At 42.1% G+C, this 17,044-nt stretch overlaps 1 protein-coding gene across 1 annotated transcript in view; it reads right to left on the bottom strand.

Moving 5' to 3' along the window:
- The window catches only part of LOC125113254 (uncharacterized), a 103,209-nt gene that overhangs the window by 71,617 nt on the left and 14,548 nt on the right, over nucleotides 1–17,044 (bottom strand). Inside the window, exon 3 of the mRNA XM_047755819.1 lies at nucleotides 14,488–14,570. Within this exon, the coding sequence (XP_047611775.1) occupies nucleotides 14,489–14,570 (82 nt within the window). The 3' untranslated portion in view covers nucleotide 14,488. The remainder of the gene's footprint in view (nucleotides 1–14,487; nucleotides 14,571–17,044) is intronic.

The raw sequence follows: 17,044 nt of genomic DNA, 5'->3' as shown, positions 1-17,044 counted from the left end.
GCCCAGGAATGGGATAAGGCAACTCTATGTTTCATGTTTTGAGGAACACCCACGCTGTTCTCCACGGTATCTGCACCAATTTGCATTGCCATCAGCAGCATAGGAGGGTTCCCTTTTCTCCAACCTTATCCATCATTTGTTATTTGTAGACTTTTTCATGATGGCCATTCTGACCTGTGTGAGATGATACCTTATTGTAGTTTTGATTTGCCTTTCTCTGGGAATTAGTGAAGTGGAACACCTTTTCATGTGCCTGTTGGTCAGTTGTAGGTCTCGTTTGGGGAAATATTTAAGTCTTCTGCCCATTTTTTTTGATTGAGCCATCTTTTTTGTTGTTGTTGAGTTGTATGAGCTACTTATATATTTTGGAAATTAAGCTCCTGTTGGTTGCATCATTTGCAAATATTTTCTCCCATTCTGTACACTGTCTTTTCATTTTGTTTACAGTTTCCTTTGCTGTGCAAAAGCTTGTAAGATGGATTAGGTCCCATATGCTTATTTTTTGCATATCGCAATTATTTTTAAATAGAACTGTTAAAGATAAGGTCAAAATAGTTTCCTCCATTTAATTATCCAATGTAATTTTTAAAATTGTATACTTCAGCTCTATGTGGTATCCCATGGAAATCTAAACATCCTTGAAATTTGCTTGACTTATTTGGAAGAGTGCAGGTAGCTTGCTTTCATGGAATAAAAATACAAATGTAGTTTAAAAAACTCTCTGAACATTAATATCAGTGACTATGAGAACATTTACAGAGAAATAATGAGGGGATAATATTCCTCTCTTTTGTTAGAAGGCAAGCTTTATTCCTGCTCAAATGAATCCCTATTTCTCCCCCAAATGGTGTGTGTGTGTCTTTGTGTGTGGGTGTGTGAGAGAGAGAGGCGGGTGGGGGGGTGGGGGGGTGGAGAAAGAATGAAAAAAAATTTTGCCAACTCCTGGGCACTAGTCACATACACCTTATTTTAAATCATTACCCTACTAGGGAGTTGAAAGTATGTCATTTGTTTGGTTCCCTTTAGCCTTTAATGTCTGATTACTAGGCACTAGAGCCTCATGGATAACAAACATGAAATCTCCAATGAAATTTTTTTAAGTAAAAAAACCCTCTAGCTACGCCAAAGTTCTGAGAGTTCCATTTGTGCAACAAAGCCACTGGCTTTGAAACAGTGTCACAACTCCAGCACCTTGTGCAAGATACCACATTTACTCAGGGTCATTTGGGCAAAAGTAATGACAAATACTAAAGCAATGTTTATGGAACAGATATGCAATATCAATCAGGTTATGTACATTGGTGATAAGAGTAAGGATTCGGTGGTTTGGGAGAAAAGGGACATTTTCTCCTAAGCAGTGGAAAATTACCAGGAGATAGTATGTCTGAGATCTCTACTTAACCTTATTTCTCTATTCTTTCCTCATGTAAATCATTATGATAGCAAAAATAAAAAATAAAAAATATATCAGAACCTTTTTCTAGAAATGATCTGAGAGTCAAAGAATCACAGTGATAAACTACAAATTACATGTTGTCCAGTCTGTTATTTCTATGAAGAGATAAATGGGCAGAGTGTCTGAGCAATAATTAGGTTTAGAAAATGCTTATTGGTTGTCCTCAAATGGAAGACGACTACCGAGCTCTTTCCTCTCCCGGTCTTACTCTGCTAACCAATTCTAAAGGCTTATAATGGCAAGGAAATGTCTTGCAGTTCTGCCTATCGAGGTATCATAAGTCCTAGATCCACCAACAGGTTCAAGTTGAGAGCTGTCTTGTGGCCCCAAATGTGCTTTAATTTTTGACCACAGATACGGTATCCAGAAATTCCCAGGCCCAGTATGGAACCCACACCACAGCAGCGACCCAAGCCACTGCAATGACAATTCCAGATCTTTAACCGGCTACACCAGAGAGAACTCCCCTCACATGCTTTTCTTTGAACTCCACTGAGCAGTAGCTGTTCCTCAGACTGAAACTATACTTGCTCCATCCCAGTGACCAGCTTTGGTACTTGCTCAGTAGTCATTTATTTATTTATTTATTTATTTATTTATTTTATTTATTTTTTTGTCTTTTTGCTATTTCTTTGGGCCGCTCCTGCAGCATATGGAGGTTCCCAGTCTAGGGGTCGAATCGGAGCTGCAGCCACCGGCCTACGCCAGAGCCACAGCAACGCGGGATCCGAGCCGCGTCTGCGACCTACACCACAGCTCACGGCAACGCCGGATCGTTAACCCACTGAGCAAGGGCAGGGACCGAACCCGCAACCTCATGGTTCCTAGTCGGATTCGTTAACCACTGCACCACGACGGGAACTCCTCAGTAGTCATTTAATTCCCTTCCCAACTCTTGTATCTGCTCACAGAAAGCACTAGCCCTTGATACTATATTTCCTGTTGCCAAACTGAATACCATTCCCTAAAATAAAGGGCTCTAAGTATTTATTAATCCCCAGTCCAACCCACAGAAGCCTAAGTAATCCATGGCACATTTAAGTAGTTTTCCAACTACTTCCAACTCCCTCCTTTCCTATTTTCTTTTTCTCTAAGCAATATATTGAATCCCACTAGAGGAGCCAGAGAAAAATGCCTTCCCTTGATAACAGAAACCTTTACCTATTTTTTAATTTTTTGGGGTCTTTTTAGGGCTGTGGCATATGGAGGTTCCCAGGCTAGGGGTCAAATTGGAGTGGTAACTGCTGGCCTATGCCACAGCCACAGCAACTCAGGATCCGAGGTGCATCTGCGACCTACACCACAGCTCACAGCAACACTGGGTCCTTAACCCACTCAGCAAGGCCAGGGATCGAACCTTTGTCCTCATGGATGCCAGTCAGATTCGTTTCCACCAAGACACGATGGGAACTCCTCTTACCTATTTTTGAAGGGCGCAAAACTAAGCTTACCACTTACACTGTCGCCCGGGGCACTTTACAGTTGCCTAATCCCAAGCAGATATTACACAGATCATGCCCCTGGGGAAATTGAGGCCCAGAGGTAAGTGATCAAATCAGAGTGTACACTGTCGGCAGTCTAATTTCATAGCTCATGCTCCTTACAAGAACGTCATCCTGCTTTTCAAAATTAAAAGGCCAGACCTACGTTACCTACTGTTTGCATGCTCTAAACGAGAAACAGACAGAAATCAGTCCTATCGTGAGCTGAATTGTGTTCCCCCGAATTCACATGTTGAAGCCCTAAATCCAGTACCTCAAAATGTGACTGTATTTAGAGACAGGGCCTTTAAAGAGGTAACTCAGTTGAGACGAGGAAAGGAGGGTGGGCCCCCATGCAGTCTGACTGGCATCCTTGTAAGATATCAGGACGCACAGAGAGATTGCACACACACATGGACACCACACTCCCACACCCCCACGCACACACGCACATGCAAGAAAGACCACATAAAACAACAGCAAGAAGGCAGCCATCTTCAAACCAAGGAGAGGGGCCTCAGAGGAAATCCCCTGTCAACACGTTGATCTTGGACTTCCAGCCTCCAGAAATGTGAGAAAAAAATTTTCTGTTATATAAGCCGCCTGGTCTGTGGTATTTTGCTGCAGCAGAACTAGCAGACTAATTCAATTCCCATGAGAAGGAGTGCTGGATCTCCTACTCATTCATGTGGGATGGGTTATCTTGAGGACGTTGTTGAATGATGAAATTCATTTTTCCTGGGCTTGGGGTCTACATTCTATAGAGCTTTCCATATGAAAATAGATAATAGTCTTCAACTATTTTCTTGAGGCACAGGAAATCGCATCAATATATGGGAATGGAGATAGAGATAAACGTGACGGAGACGCAAACAACATCCCTGATATGACTGGTACCCTCTGGGTCTGTAGGAGAATTCAACTTCCCACCCTGAAGGTGAGGCTGTGGTCAGCTGGAGATTAAGCTCTATAAAAACTCCTGAAGGACAAGATTTGATAAGGGTCCAGACTGGGGAACACAGGAAGGTGCTGGGAAGGTGACACACCCTAGGGTGGCTCTTGCCCCATCCCTAGCCCCCTGCATCTCTTCCATCTGCTTGTTCTGACTTGTATCCTTTTATAATAAATCAGCAAACGTAAGTAAACTCTTCCCTACATTCTGTGAGCCACTCTAGCAAATTATCAAGCCTGAGGAGGGGGTCAAGGCAACCCTGGTTGGTCAGAACTGCAGGTGGCAATCCAGACTTAGTGACTGGCATCTGAGGCGGGGCAGTCTTGCAGGACGGAGCCTTGACGGATGGGATGGGATGCCGTCTCAGATGGATAGCGTCAGAACCGACTGAAATTGCCGGGACCCTCAGTCAGTGTCCACTGAGAATTGATGAATTACTTGGTGTGGGAAAAATCCACACCTCTGGTGGCAGAAACATTGAGAGTGGAGGAGAGAGTTTGTTTTCTCCTACATTACCCTTAAAATACCCAAGATTCGGGTTGGCCTCAGAACCTCACTGGCCTCCCACCTGTCTAGAAAGGGAATGACGTACAGCTGGGCAAGGTCCCCAGCCTTCTTCCAGGATACACCCGAGTTCTTCAAGAGGGGGGTCTCTCTAGGGGTGGGGGAAAGCATCAGGGGGCCTGCTACAGGCTGCAGGTGCCACAGTGGAGACCTCACAGCATGGAGCCTCAGAAAGGCACGTTCTTCTGCTCCATCTGCGGGCTTTGTTTAATAGTTAAGATGTAGGATGAAATATTTAATTAGGACCCCATGACTCACTGCCTTCTTCTCCATTACCTATCTTGATATGCCTGGTGGCTTGAAATTAGCACACTGGCTTTTTCTTTTCTGTGGTGCACACAGACGTTGACCTGGAAAACCACGTCCCCCTCATCCATTCGTTCCAATCCTCTGGGGTGATGGAAGAATGATGCTAGACTTATTCTTGTATTTTTAAAATGTGTTTCCAAAAGGTGGGGCAGGGAAAATCATCATTTCGATATCGAATATGATATAAACCCCAACCCCTTCCCCAGCTGGTTGTTACAGGGACAAGACCCAACCCATAAAGACACTTGTTGGGATCTGCAGGGCTTCCCTCTGCCAAGTACAAGTGAGCTGCTCCCGGTCTGCCCCTGGCCCCGGGCACTCGCCCTCAGTGTGAGCACGAGCCGGAGCCTGCGGGAGTGGCAGGGAAGGCGGGAGGGGGACGAGGAGAGAGGTCAGAGAGGAAAACGAGTCCTCCGTGCCATCAGCAGGTAGGTTCTCCTTAGCCCAGGGAAGAGTTTGGTCATGCACCCCTTTCCTGGTTCCCTGGACAAGCTCAACAGAAATGCCAGGGCTGCCGAGAAATGCTTCCATTCATGATCAAGACTGGAAAGATGACTCAGCCTCTGAGAGAAAGGCTTTTTTTTTTTTTTCCAGACTCAAAGGGAAACTGCCAGCCTACTGTCCACTTGCCTAATATCACAAATACACGGGCATCAATTTTACCACCCTAGAGCTCAAATCTTTATGACAAATTAGCAACATCTTATTTTTCAGCAAAGCATGGTCCTTTGTGAAAAATCAGCCCCACCCACCATTCTTATTTTTCCTCCATAGCACCAGGGAATGAGCCAAATCCTCTCTAGGCTCTCAGGGCAGAAAGGCACCTCTGGGCTGGTGAAGGAAATTCCCCCGATCCTTCTTTCTCTCTGCCAGCCCCTGGCCAGGGCGGCTGGCAGGAGCTGCACAGCCAGAATATTCCCTTCGGGGTTGCTGAGAGGGAGGCTGGGGGCAGAGCGGCTGCCCCTGATAGCTCAGCCTGAGCAGCCCCAGACGTTCCACCTCTTGGAAGCACAGCCCAGGATGTCTGGGGGGCCAGGCCAGGTGATGGGAGAGCTCAGTCAGGTCCTCAGTCCTCTCTCTGGGGAAGCATGAGGAGGAATCCAAGGAAGAGAGGGGGAGCTTCACCGGGCATTTACTTACCCAGCAATAGGAGAAAATGTGCTCCTACTGTGATTGTAAAGAAACCAGAGTTCCTTCAAAAAATCCCATTTGCAAATGTGTATTCTTACTTCCTCTCACACAACAGAAACTAGGGAAAATGTTATGAAATGACATCTCCCAATTCATGGAAGATCTGAAACTAGGTAGGGTTAGAGGACAGGGAAGAGAGAAGGTCTTCTACTTGCATTTCTAAAATCTCCCTTTTCTAACCCACTAACAAGAACCAAGTATCTGGGAAAACAACAGATTTGTAGAAACAAATGGAACGAAATCTGGTACTACCCATTGTTACGTGCAGAAAAAAAATCATTTAAAAAATAGATTTAGGGATTCCCGCTGTGGTTTAGCAGTTATGAACCCAACTAGTATCCATGAGGATTCCGGTTCGATCCCTGGCCTTGCTCAGTGGGTTAAGGATCTAGTGTTGCCGTGAGCTGTGGTGTAGATCACATATGCGACTCCAATCCTGTGCATTGCTGTGGCTGTGGTATAGGCCAGCAGCTACAGCTCCAATTCAACCCCTACCCTGGGAACTTCCAAATGCCCCAGGTGCGGACCTAAAAAGAAAAAAGAAAAATAAAAAAAGAAAAATAGATTTAGCTTAAATCTGAAATATCTTACCGTATACTTCTCAAACTAGAATCTAGAGCAGAGATAAGCAAATGGAAAATAATTACAGCAAACAGGTAACTTCGGGTTTTACAACAATGGATTACCTTTGGTACAACAAAATAGCGTTTTATCAGACACACAGGAAAATTTAACTGGACATGTGAAAAATGAATCATTCTACCCATTTCTGAAAAATAATGAATGGCACTTGTTAACATTTTAATAGCTGAATATTAAATATTTCTTCTCTAAAACTGAACATCAATTTAAAATTTATTATAAAAAAAAATAAAATTTATTATACTGGCCACTGGTACTGCAGTTTATGGTTGGCAATCCTGTCTGATGGCCACAGGAAATCCCTGAGGGAGCCTATGCTTGGAGAGACAGCGCTCTCCACATGGATACAAAGTAAAAACATTTTCAAGTCATGCTACCCAAGTACATGTGCTATAAAATGTTCGATGTAGAATTTAAAAGTTGATGTTCACTTTTTAAAATCATTTTTATTTCCTTTTTCTAGGCTTCCTCTCTTAAATCTTGTGTGTGTGTGTGTGTGTGTGTGTGTGTGTGTGGTGTGTGTGTGTGCGTATTTTTCTCCTGTTTTAAAGATAACCTAAGGAGTTCCCGTCGTGGCGCAGTGGTTAACGAATCCAACTAGGAACCATGAGGTTGCGGGTTCCATCCCTGGCCTTGCTCAGTGGGTTAAGGATCCGGTGTTGCCGTGAGCTGTGCTGTAGGTCGAAGATGTGGCTCGGATCCAGCATTGCTGTGACTCTAGCGTAGGCCGGTGGCTACAGCTCTGATTCAACCCCTAGCCTGGGAACCTCCATATGCCGCAGGAAGCGGCCCAAGAAAATGGCAAAAGACAAATAAATAAATAAATAAAGACAACCTAAGTCATAGCATTTCATTACACAAAGTTAAACAGCACCAGACTATATAACAGAAGACAAGGGAGGACGCAGCAAGACCACTTTAAGACCAGAATCTGGTAGTTTCCATGCAAACACTGGCTTTAGACTGTCTGCGTTCATGTCCTAACTCAGCTCCTTGAAGCCAGTCTGATGTTGGCAGAATGACTTCTATCCAGAAAAGGAGATAACAATAAACCCTTCCTTTAAAATGGTGTGACTCTTAAATAAAATCATCCACTTAAAACACATAGTACAGTCCCCGGCTATACCAAGAGCCCAAAAATATTAGCTTGTCATCATCGCCATCATTATCACCATCATCATTCATCAGCATCAGCATCATTAGCATCATTATGTTTCATAGGCAACCACCTTCAATGGTTTGATTTAATTTTCAAAGTTACTTCGCGACTCTTGAGATCCTCTCAATTCACCACCTCTTGACAGATACTGAGCCCTATGTCTGTGAATTCACAGGAACTACATCTGTGAATTGTAACGAAAGCCCAGAACAAATAGAGGCAGGGTATTGAGACAGTACCGGCTCTTTATCTACCTGCTAGAATTTTCCTCTCACCAAGCACGCATTTCCTATCAGTGGAAGAGTTCTGTTTGCAAATGGACTTTCCCGGACCATTTTTGGCACAGACTGGCAAAGGCTTATGTAAATGGATCATTCGCAGTTGGTATCTAAAGGGAACCCACTTTCTCTGCCCCTCAGATTCAACGTGTCCTCTACTTCCATGGATCCACCCCAAGAACGCATTGGCTCCCTCACTCCACTTAGGGCTCCACGAATTGCTCAGCGGGGCCCCCCTTCTCATAATCCCTTGTGTCTATAACACCTTGGAAAGAACTTAACGCTGGCACTGTAACACCCTGAAAAAAACCTAACACTGGCATTTCGGTTTTGCCTCCTAACGCTTGGCGTGCTCTGACCCTCCTCCCGTCTGGAGGTTGCTAATGTGGGCTGGGCATGACAGTCTCTCGTGGCGTATGTTTCTACAGTCAGTTCTGCTAGAACGCTTGTTTTGAAAATGTGAAGTTGTTCCAACGGGACTGATAAATTAGGGACAATTTTGGCACAACAGGAATTTGGGACTTGCTTGTGCCAATTTCATCACCAGGCCAACACAGAAAACGACACTGAGCTGAACTGAGCTTTGCACAAATCAAAAAAACGCACCCGTGCACACAACTCTCGAGGACAATGAGCTCTCCATTTGCTGTTCCAACTTTTGACATGGGCTGGTCCAACTTTCCATCCAATGTCAGGTAACCCTCTGATCACTCTAATCTTTTTTAAACACTGCTGACTAGCAACTCAGCCCCATGCCCTCCCTCCTCTTTCATTTTGTCCCCTCTTTCCTCTCAGCCTGTTTTGGGACCTTCCTCTCTGTTGTCTCTTCTTTTTCTCACTTTAGTTCTCTTTCCCTCACTCTTTTTCCATCTCCCTAACTTCTCTTCCTTTGGCACCCAGGATGGCAGCCATGGGAGTAAGGCAGGCATGGGAGAGGAGCAATTATAGGAGCGCCCACTTTCACAGACAGATGGGACATTTTCAAAGTCAAGTGCCCTATTTATTGCGATATTGATATATTTCCTTACCACTCACCATGGATAAAACTGTGCTACAATCTTTATTATGTTTCTATCTTTTTTAATGAAATTTTTGAGTGTCTGCTCCAAACCCAGCCCTGTCATTACTAGTGCATGATTTTGCAAAGCCATGGGAGTCTTAGGAACACATATATTGCATATAGCCAAACTGACAGTATCTATCTCTCTAGGACTTCCTGAGCTTTTATCAGATTCTCATTATTATTCAAAAAAATTTAAGAACTACTGGTCTACGGGAGTTCTATCCAATAGAAAAGTGAGCCACATGTGTCAATTAACATTTTTGAGTAGTGAAAAAGTAAAAAGAAACAAATTAATTAAAAGAAGTTAATTTTCATTATGTTTTAAATGCAACTCTTCATTTCAACATATAATCAATATAAGAAATATATAAAAGGGCTAGTTCGCAGTCTTCTTTTCCTACTAAGTTTTTGAAATCTAGTGTATATTACAGCACATTTCAAGTGCTCAACAGACACATGTGACTAATGGCTCCTGTTAACAGGGTAAGTAGGTCTAAAGGATTCTACCTTTCTGACCAAAAGAGAATGGAAGGCAAGAAAGAAGATACCCAATTCACACTGTTTTCTCAAATAATAGAAATAAGGAAAAAAAGTAGCTTTGGTTTAAAAGGGCCTAAAATAAATCCACCAGCCTTTATATGCTTCCTAATCTGATTTAGTAAATGCCTTGCTCAGTGTCACATTTGATGTGGTCCAAGGGTGGGGAAAATGCACATATATAAATACATAATCTACACGGGGAACCCCTGGGGAATAGAGAGACAGTTTTTTCTTTCCAACCGCTTCTCCTGGACTATGAGGCTTATGAACACATGAGCATTCTTTGACTAACAGTTCTTCTAACAATAAGAAGCATGGTTTTTAAAACAACTTTTGGGACCAAGACAAGAAAAAGAAACACATTTAATTTTAAGTTGATTCATATAAGACCAAAACTCATATAGGACTAAAAATGCATAAAGAATATGCTCATAAAGAATGCATTTTAGAAATACAGACCTTCAATGAAAAGTTTCCTAGATTCAGGTGCTTCTAAATATTAATTTGATTATCACTAGCAAAACATACACATAGTTTTCTGAAATTTTTTAGGGCAATTCTCTCCTCAAGGGAAATACTGAATATATAAATGCTAACTAAATACATACAAACAAAGCTCTGTTCCCTCCCCCATTCTCATGTAAAAACTCAGCAGATTTGCCACAGCTCTATAGAGCATCACTGAAAACAAACAAAAAACCCTAACATCTCTGTCATTTAGAATCATCTGGGTAGAAAATTAAACTAAGCTCTTAGGGAAATGCAAAAGACATAAAAAAAAAACAGTTCTGCATTTAAGAAACTTAAAATATATCATCAGAAGAGACAGAACTAAAACCAAATACATAAAAAATCAGAGGACAATTATGTGGGACTGATGGGAAATATAAAAGTTTTTCTGGTCTCTTTAATCCCTAACCTCTAGCGCAGAGTGTCTTTATAAGTAGGTTAAGTGGGCATTAGCCCATATATCATGGTTTGAGATGCAAGGGGCATGACCTCCCATCCAATAACATCTCCTAAAAGTCCTGCTTTGGGCCGTTATCTGTGCGGCTTGTAGGTCTTAACAAAACTGCACTCGTGTGCAAAGCCTCTCCAGACTCAGGATGAAGGAATTTGCTAGTATATTGGGGTCAGTACCAAATCAGCCTTGACCCTAACTGCTCCTATCCCATGATGCAGAACAGGGATCCTTTCAGCTGCCGAGCCAGCTGCAGGAACTGAATCTTGTCTTTGCTTTGATGCACCGCCTGGAGACCTGGAGTCCTGGCACATGTGCCTCCTCAGTATACCCAGATTCCCAACACACATCCCCGGCTCCTTCCAGAGCCTAGACATTCCACACCTAAACTCCAGTAGCTGTGGCTGGACCTCTGCTACCTAAAGCTGCCCTTCTCTAACTCTGGCACTTGCCTCAATCTCTACCTGGCACTTTCCAGGGTGTTAGGATGATCTGACTACAGCATCTGGCTCATCAACGATGGGTAAGGTTGATTTATGAGATCCGGGTTTCTACCCTATTATTTCCTTTCTCCTTCACCATTCCATGAATACCCTCCACAAAGATAACTTTTTGAAGGAGAGCAGTTCTCCATCAAGGAAATACAGTTCCTATGCTTCTGGACTGAACAGCATCCCCCTCATTCTTTCCTGCCTACTGCCTGGAGCTCTTTTAATTCTCTCCTCCTTTCCAGTGGGCCCGTCCATTCTCCAGAGGTGCCCCATCTCCGGTCTACTTTATCTTCCTACAAAAGCCCTCTCTCTGAAAAATGCTTTCTTTGAAAGCCTATAAATTCTTCGGGGCTCCCTATGAAATGCATATACCCCTCAGGGAAGTAGTTTCATATATTTTATCAATTAAGACCATCACTGACATCTACCTAAAGGCAAAAGCTAGCAGACAGAGTTGAATATGTAGAGACAGAATCTTCACGTTAAACACCTTGAAGACATAGAATACTGTCTTACATATAATACAGACTCTAATAAAGATTTAGGAATTATTTAATACAAGTATTTGATAAATGAATAGTATGTATGGCTCAGCACACCCTGATCCAAGAAAGTCAGGATTCTCAGGAAAAAAACAAAACTGATGATTCCAATGAATTCTAAGAATCTTTATAGTTTAGATACCAGTGTTATCTCAATTAAGAAACTGTCAAATATCTTATATAGGAATACAGAGATTACAGTGAGGATCTAACAAGGTATTTAATTTTTTAAATGTAATTATCCAGTGATGACATCACTGCCCATCAGTTTTGCTTACTAGTATGAAGATGTTCAAATAGCCAACTGACTTCCAGATCCTGTTACTGAGAGTTAGTTACATAAGATTAATCTCCACTCAAAAATCCCCAGTCCATTAAGAATAGTTATGTTTGATATCCTACTTTGTGATACGAAAAGGAGAAATTCATTTTTTAAAACGATCATAATGATCTAGTTTAGCCTCAGTACCACAGTTAATATCTGGAAAGAACGCATTTTCACAAACTGCTCTGACACTTGCCGCCAATCAGGGATAAAACTTGCATGTGGAAAGGCTCTTTAAAGGTCAAAGTCTTGTCATGATTTTCATAGCTATCTTTTCATCCTCCCAAAGTGGCCAGCTAATTTTTGTAGGGAAACCAGCAGAGGGAGCACCAGTCATTGCTTTGTCATGTGTGTGCTCCAAAAACTAAAGGGACTGTCTTTTCTTCATGGATGTTTAGACATTTTCTCAAGATTGATAAAAACCTTGTAAGATACAAATATTCCCTACGACCACAAAATTTTCTCTTTAAGTGTTTCCAGTAAATAGGTATTGAAATATTTTCTTTATTAATGTTTTAATTTAAAAATATGTATTTGTTGTACAAAGTGAAACAAATCAGAAAAAAGCTTAGAAATAAACTCCTGCTTCCCCTTCAGATCCTGCATATTATAAACAGATTGGTATGTAGGTTTTCATATACTTCTTATTAAAACAGGTAAAACATATATTTATATATTATATTTTTAATATATTATATGCTTATGTGTATATATATTATGTATACACATAACATATATGCCCTCCACATAGTAGGTTTTTCACTTGTTTGCTTTTTAATGGGGTGATACTGAGAAAGTCTATCCCTAGGTAGCAAAATAGCATAAAGCATTCATGGATACTATTTGCGTTTGTTACCGCTAAGCCAAAATGGGAACTTTTATTGCCACCTTTTGAATGGAAAAATCTAAACACACAGGAATGGATGTGTGGATCTGGAAAATCAAATAAGCAAACTAGCATATACAACACCCCTCCTAAAATGCCTGAGGAATACTAAGTGAATTAATACCTGGTTTGTAATTTATATTACCAATCTCTTCCCATAACAAAATGAAAATAATAGCAAAAAAACCTCAACTACTACAGGTTTTCAAAAAGTGAAATGTATTAAAATGCACCCTTTAAAATTCACAATATCTCATATACTCTAGCTGAAGTAAGGGAAGAAATCCCTTTCCACTCAAAACTATGCTCTATTCAGTTGCATAATTTAAGTGAAAAAGAAAAAGGATGTGGCCATACTTTTGGCCAGGAGAGGCCTTCCATCCTATTTCCCACCCCACCCCCCACCCCCAAGAAATTTACTATAGGATCCAACCCTCTTCCAACTCCATCCCTTCCCAAAGAGATCCTCTAAATAAGCGGTCCCAGGCACCAGAGACCCATCTTGCCAGCAGGTTACCGTGTCAGAAAGTTTACCTTTTTAAGCCCGATATATTTGCAAAAGCTTCCACAGCCTTACTCTCACTTCCCATTGAGTCAACTCAAAACACCCTTCTTGTTTTCTCAGTGTCCTTGCTCACCCACGTTGGACAAAGCCTTTTAGAGATATTCTTCACCTTTTCTATTTTCTATGCACCTTGATCTCACAGCATGTCGCCATTGCAGGGGCAGAGGGAAGGGAGGAGACAGACAGAGAGAGAGAGGGAGGGAGAGAGAAGAAAAGAGCCAAAGACAAAGATGAGGAAAAAAACTGACAAGAGTAGGAGAGAAAATGCCCTACCTACTGGATGACAGAACAAATTATTTCTGGGAGGGGGGAAATAACGAACCAGCTGTGGTTTCCTTTCTATCTCCCCCCTGAAAGGCAGAAACAGGACATTTTATCTGATTTTTTTTTTTCCTTTGGCTAGGGGGCTTCAAGTATTTAGGACATTTTTCAATAACCACGCCTTCCTGATAACATGAGACAACACCACATACTCATTTGATAGAAGGGGAAAACTGAGGAATGGGGAGGTCAAAAGCCTCGCTCAATGTCATAGGAAAGGCAGTTGCGAAGTGAGGATAAGACCCAGGGTTCTTGACGCTGGCCCTTTACTTTATCCACAAAGTCAACACCAGCAGTCTAGATTGGTTATCTCACCCCCTTCTGTCTCAAAGGCTGAGTGACAAAGAATGCTTAGTGTGATACTGAGTGTAAATGACAGCACAGGAAGTCCATTCTCAGGGCAAGCTGTGAGACTGGCAGCTGAACAGGAGGCCAGAAGGCAAGTCTGCACAGAGCACTTTCAGTCTATACTCGCTATCTCGCCCCTACTGTGGCCAGAGTCCACAGGGCCAAGGGGAGGAGTTCTGAGGCTGCCGGAGGACACCAGAAGGTTCAAAGTCCGCTTAACACATCAATTCCTGAGCATCTCAGAGCACAACAAAAGGCTGCAACATAGTCCTCTACAGAATTGAGGCTCTTACATTGTTCTAAATACAATATTTATCATTCACTTACGAAGGATATGCTACAATAGCTATGAACTATACAAATAATTACTATGCACATTCTTGAGGGACCCTGTTTTCTGACATGGCACTAACCTCAGAATTCAACTCTGAAACATGTTAATACAGCTCTCCAGGAACTCCATCCAGTCACGTACCACATGTTCGAAGATTTAACGCTGAAAGTAAAGAAATGTTACATCAAAAACAGGTTCAGTATGAATATCAGCCATATATGGAAGAACCATTTCTATAGAAACCACACCCACTGCTGAACTCCCACTTGTATCAGGGAGATATCTGTATACAGACAAAGTGTGTAAGTTTAATCGTGTAGCTCGAAGATGGGTTTCTTTGTGCTATTATGGCATTGTCATTTACTGCAACTACAAAGGAAAAGAAATAGGAAAAGAAAAGAACAGAAATAGAAAAGAAGCCCACAGTGATCTAATTCTACTATAAATTAAATTTCATTATTATCCTCCTGTAAACATACCTTTCATTACAAGCGCTTTATTACAAATGAATAATCTTGTCAACAAAATAAAGGAGAAAAATAAATTTATTGTACATATTCAACTAAAATCCCAAAGCATAATTTATAACTTCTCATATAATGCTAAATTATAATCAACATCTTTTTTCATTGACTATAGAGTCGTCAAAATATCCTGTAACAAAAAAGATGTTTTACCTAATCTTAATATCTAATCTTAACATTACTGTTTAATTATACTTAAATTAATTGAAAGAGACCTTCATTAAAATCTGACAGACCTTCAAATACAGATTTTTTTTAAATTCTAAGTGTCCACAAGTTGTGAAAAGCTAATCTCTAAGGTACACACTGAGAGATCGCAAAACAATTTTCATTTAGAATGGATTTCTGTTTGAAATATCAAGCATCTATAAAAATCAACAGCCATCATCACAGAAGGGAATTGTTTTGTGTTATTTATTTATACTTATCTTTTTAATTATTGGTAAGGTCAATCAGAGGTTGGCAGATTTTTCCAGAATATTCAAGGAGGAAAAGACACACACAAAGAGAACACAAAGACAGGCGCAAAAAAAGGCATTTAAAAAAAACCCCAAAAGCCCAAAATAAACTTCTTTAAAATACCAGACTACTTCAGTTATGACACATGCACTAGCTTGGGGTTCCTAAATCAGCAGACTGAAGAAAAACTGCCTTGTCATCAGAACGCCAAAATATATAGCTCTCACGAGGAACAGATACATGGAGCTATAGGTCTAAATCTAAACTCTCTCTGTGGAGGAGAACATGCTTTAGCTGTGTAATAAGCTGAGCCCCTGCACCAAGACATGAGAAATTACACCAAAGCTCTTCTAATGACAAGCCACTAAACCCGTTTTCCTTTCAAAGGGGAGGAGAGCACAGACAAGGGACAGTCACTGCAGCAAACAGAATGCAAAAATGAAAAGCTGAAATCAAAAGACCGATGAAAGCATAACATTAAAAAGAGAAGTGTTTAGCTGTTAAATCATCCAAATTGCTTTGCCAAATTTTGACATGCTTGATTTCCTGTAGTAAAAAATCTCCTTTTTTTTCCCCCCTTTCTTTGAAAAAAAAAAAAAAAAGTGAGGAAAAATAACCAGCTGTTCCTTGTATAGTTCAGGAAACAAGTTTGATTTATTACTTGAAGGTTATTTTTGAATGAGCTGCTTGTGGCAGCCAGAGTGCAAGAAAAGTCACTGAGGCCTGTCCACTTGAAGGGCTCAAACTGTTTCCTGAACAGTCCTTCACTCTGCACCTCCAACGGCTATTATTGACAACGTGTGACTGGGGCCTTCCAGGATTTTAAAACAGCAGGGGTCCCGACCAAACAATCGGGCTGTCAATTACCTTTTCCCCTGTTGTGAAAAAGGGGCCCAGGACAATGCAACTTCCCAGCGGGGCGCCCTGCAGCTCCCAGTCTGTAACCCACTCTTGGCCCCGTTCAGCATTCAAAACCCAGTAAAGGGTCGGTGCCTTCGCTTTTGTCTGTGTGTGTCAGCGCCAACCAGAGTGCCTGCAAGGTGGATGTCTCCACGGACGGAGTTTTAAGTTCTGGCGTGGGCAAGAGGGGCTGCCTGCATTGCTCTCTCTGGTGCTCGCGTTCGTTTTTTCGGTAAGATCCCAACGCACACAAAGAGCACGCACCCCCCCCCCCCCGCCCCCCGCCGCCCCTTCTGTAGGCACGTCCTCCGGGAACGCCCAGCCCTCTCCACCTAGACTGTGGCTTGAAAAACTTCCTGTGCGCATTGATGACTCGCTGTGAGGACTGTCCATCATCCCGCCCCTTTGTCCGGCAGTCACTTCCATTCGCATTTGACTGACTGAGGAAGCCTGAGTTATTTGTAAAGAACAACAAGGCTTTTCATTCATAATTTTCGTAGGGGGACAGGGTGCTAATGACTGAGCTTGAATAACTCGGGAATGCGGTATTCAAGGCAGGAAGAAGCCCAACCGACTGCCAAATGAGGGCAGAGAGGATGTAGGTGAAAAGTGCCCGGGTAAAAAGCCAAACAATGGCAGGAGGATTACACAGGTCTGCAAATCCAAAGCGAGGTTTTAAAAGGTGAGACCCTCCGAAAGATGGAAGCGGGAAGGAGGGCAGGGAGAGTCTAACAGGATTTTATTAGCGTTGGG

This window comes from Phacochoerus africanus, chromosome 13 (assembly GCF_016906955.1).
Source record: "Phacochoerus africanus isolate WHEZ1 chromosome 13, ROS_Pafr_v1, whole genome shotgun sequence".
NCBI classification, from domain to species: Eukaryota; Metazoa; Chordata; class Mammalia; order Artiodactyla; family Suidae; genus Phacochoerus; species Phacochoerus africanus.
This window is presented reverse-complemented; position numbering and strand designations above follow the sequence as displayed.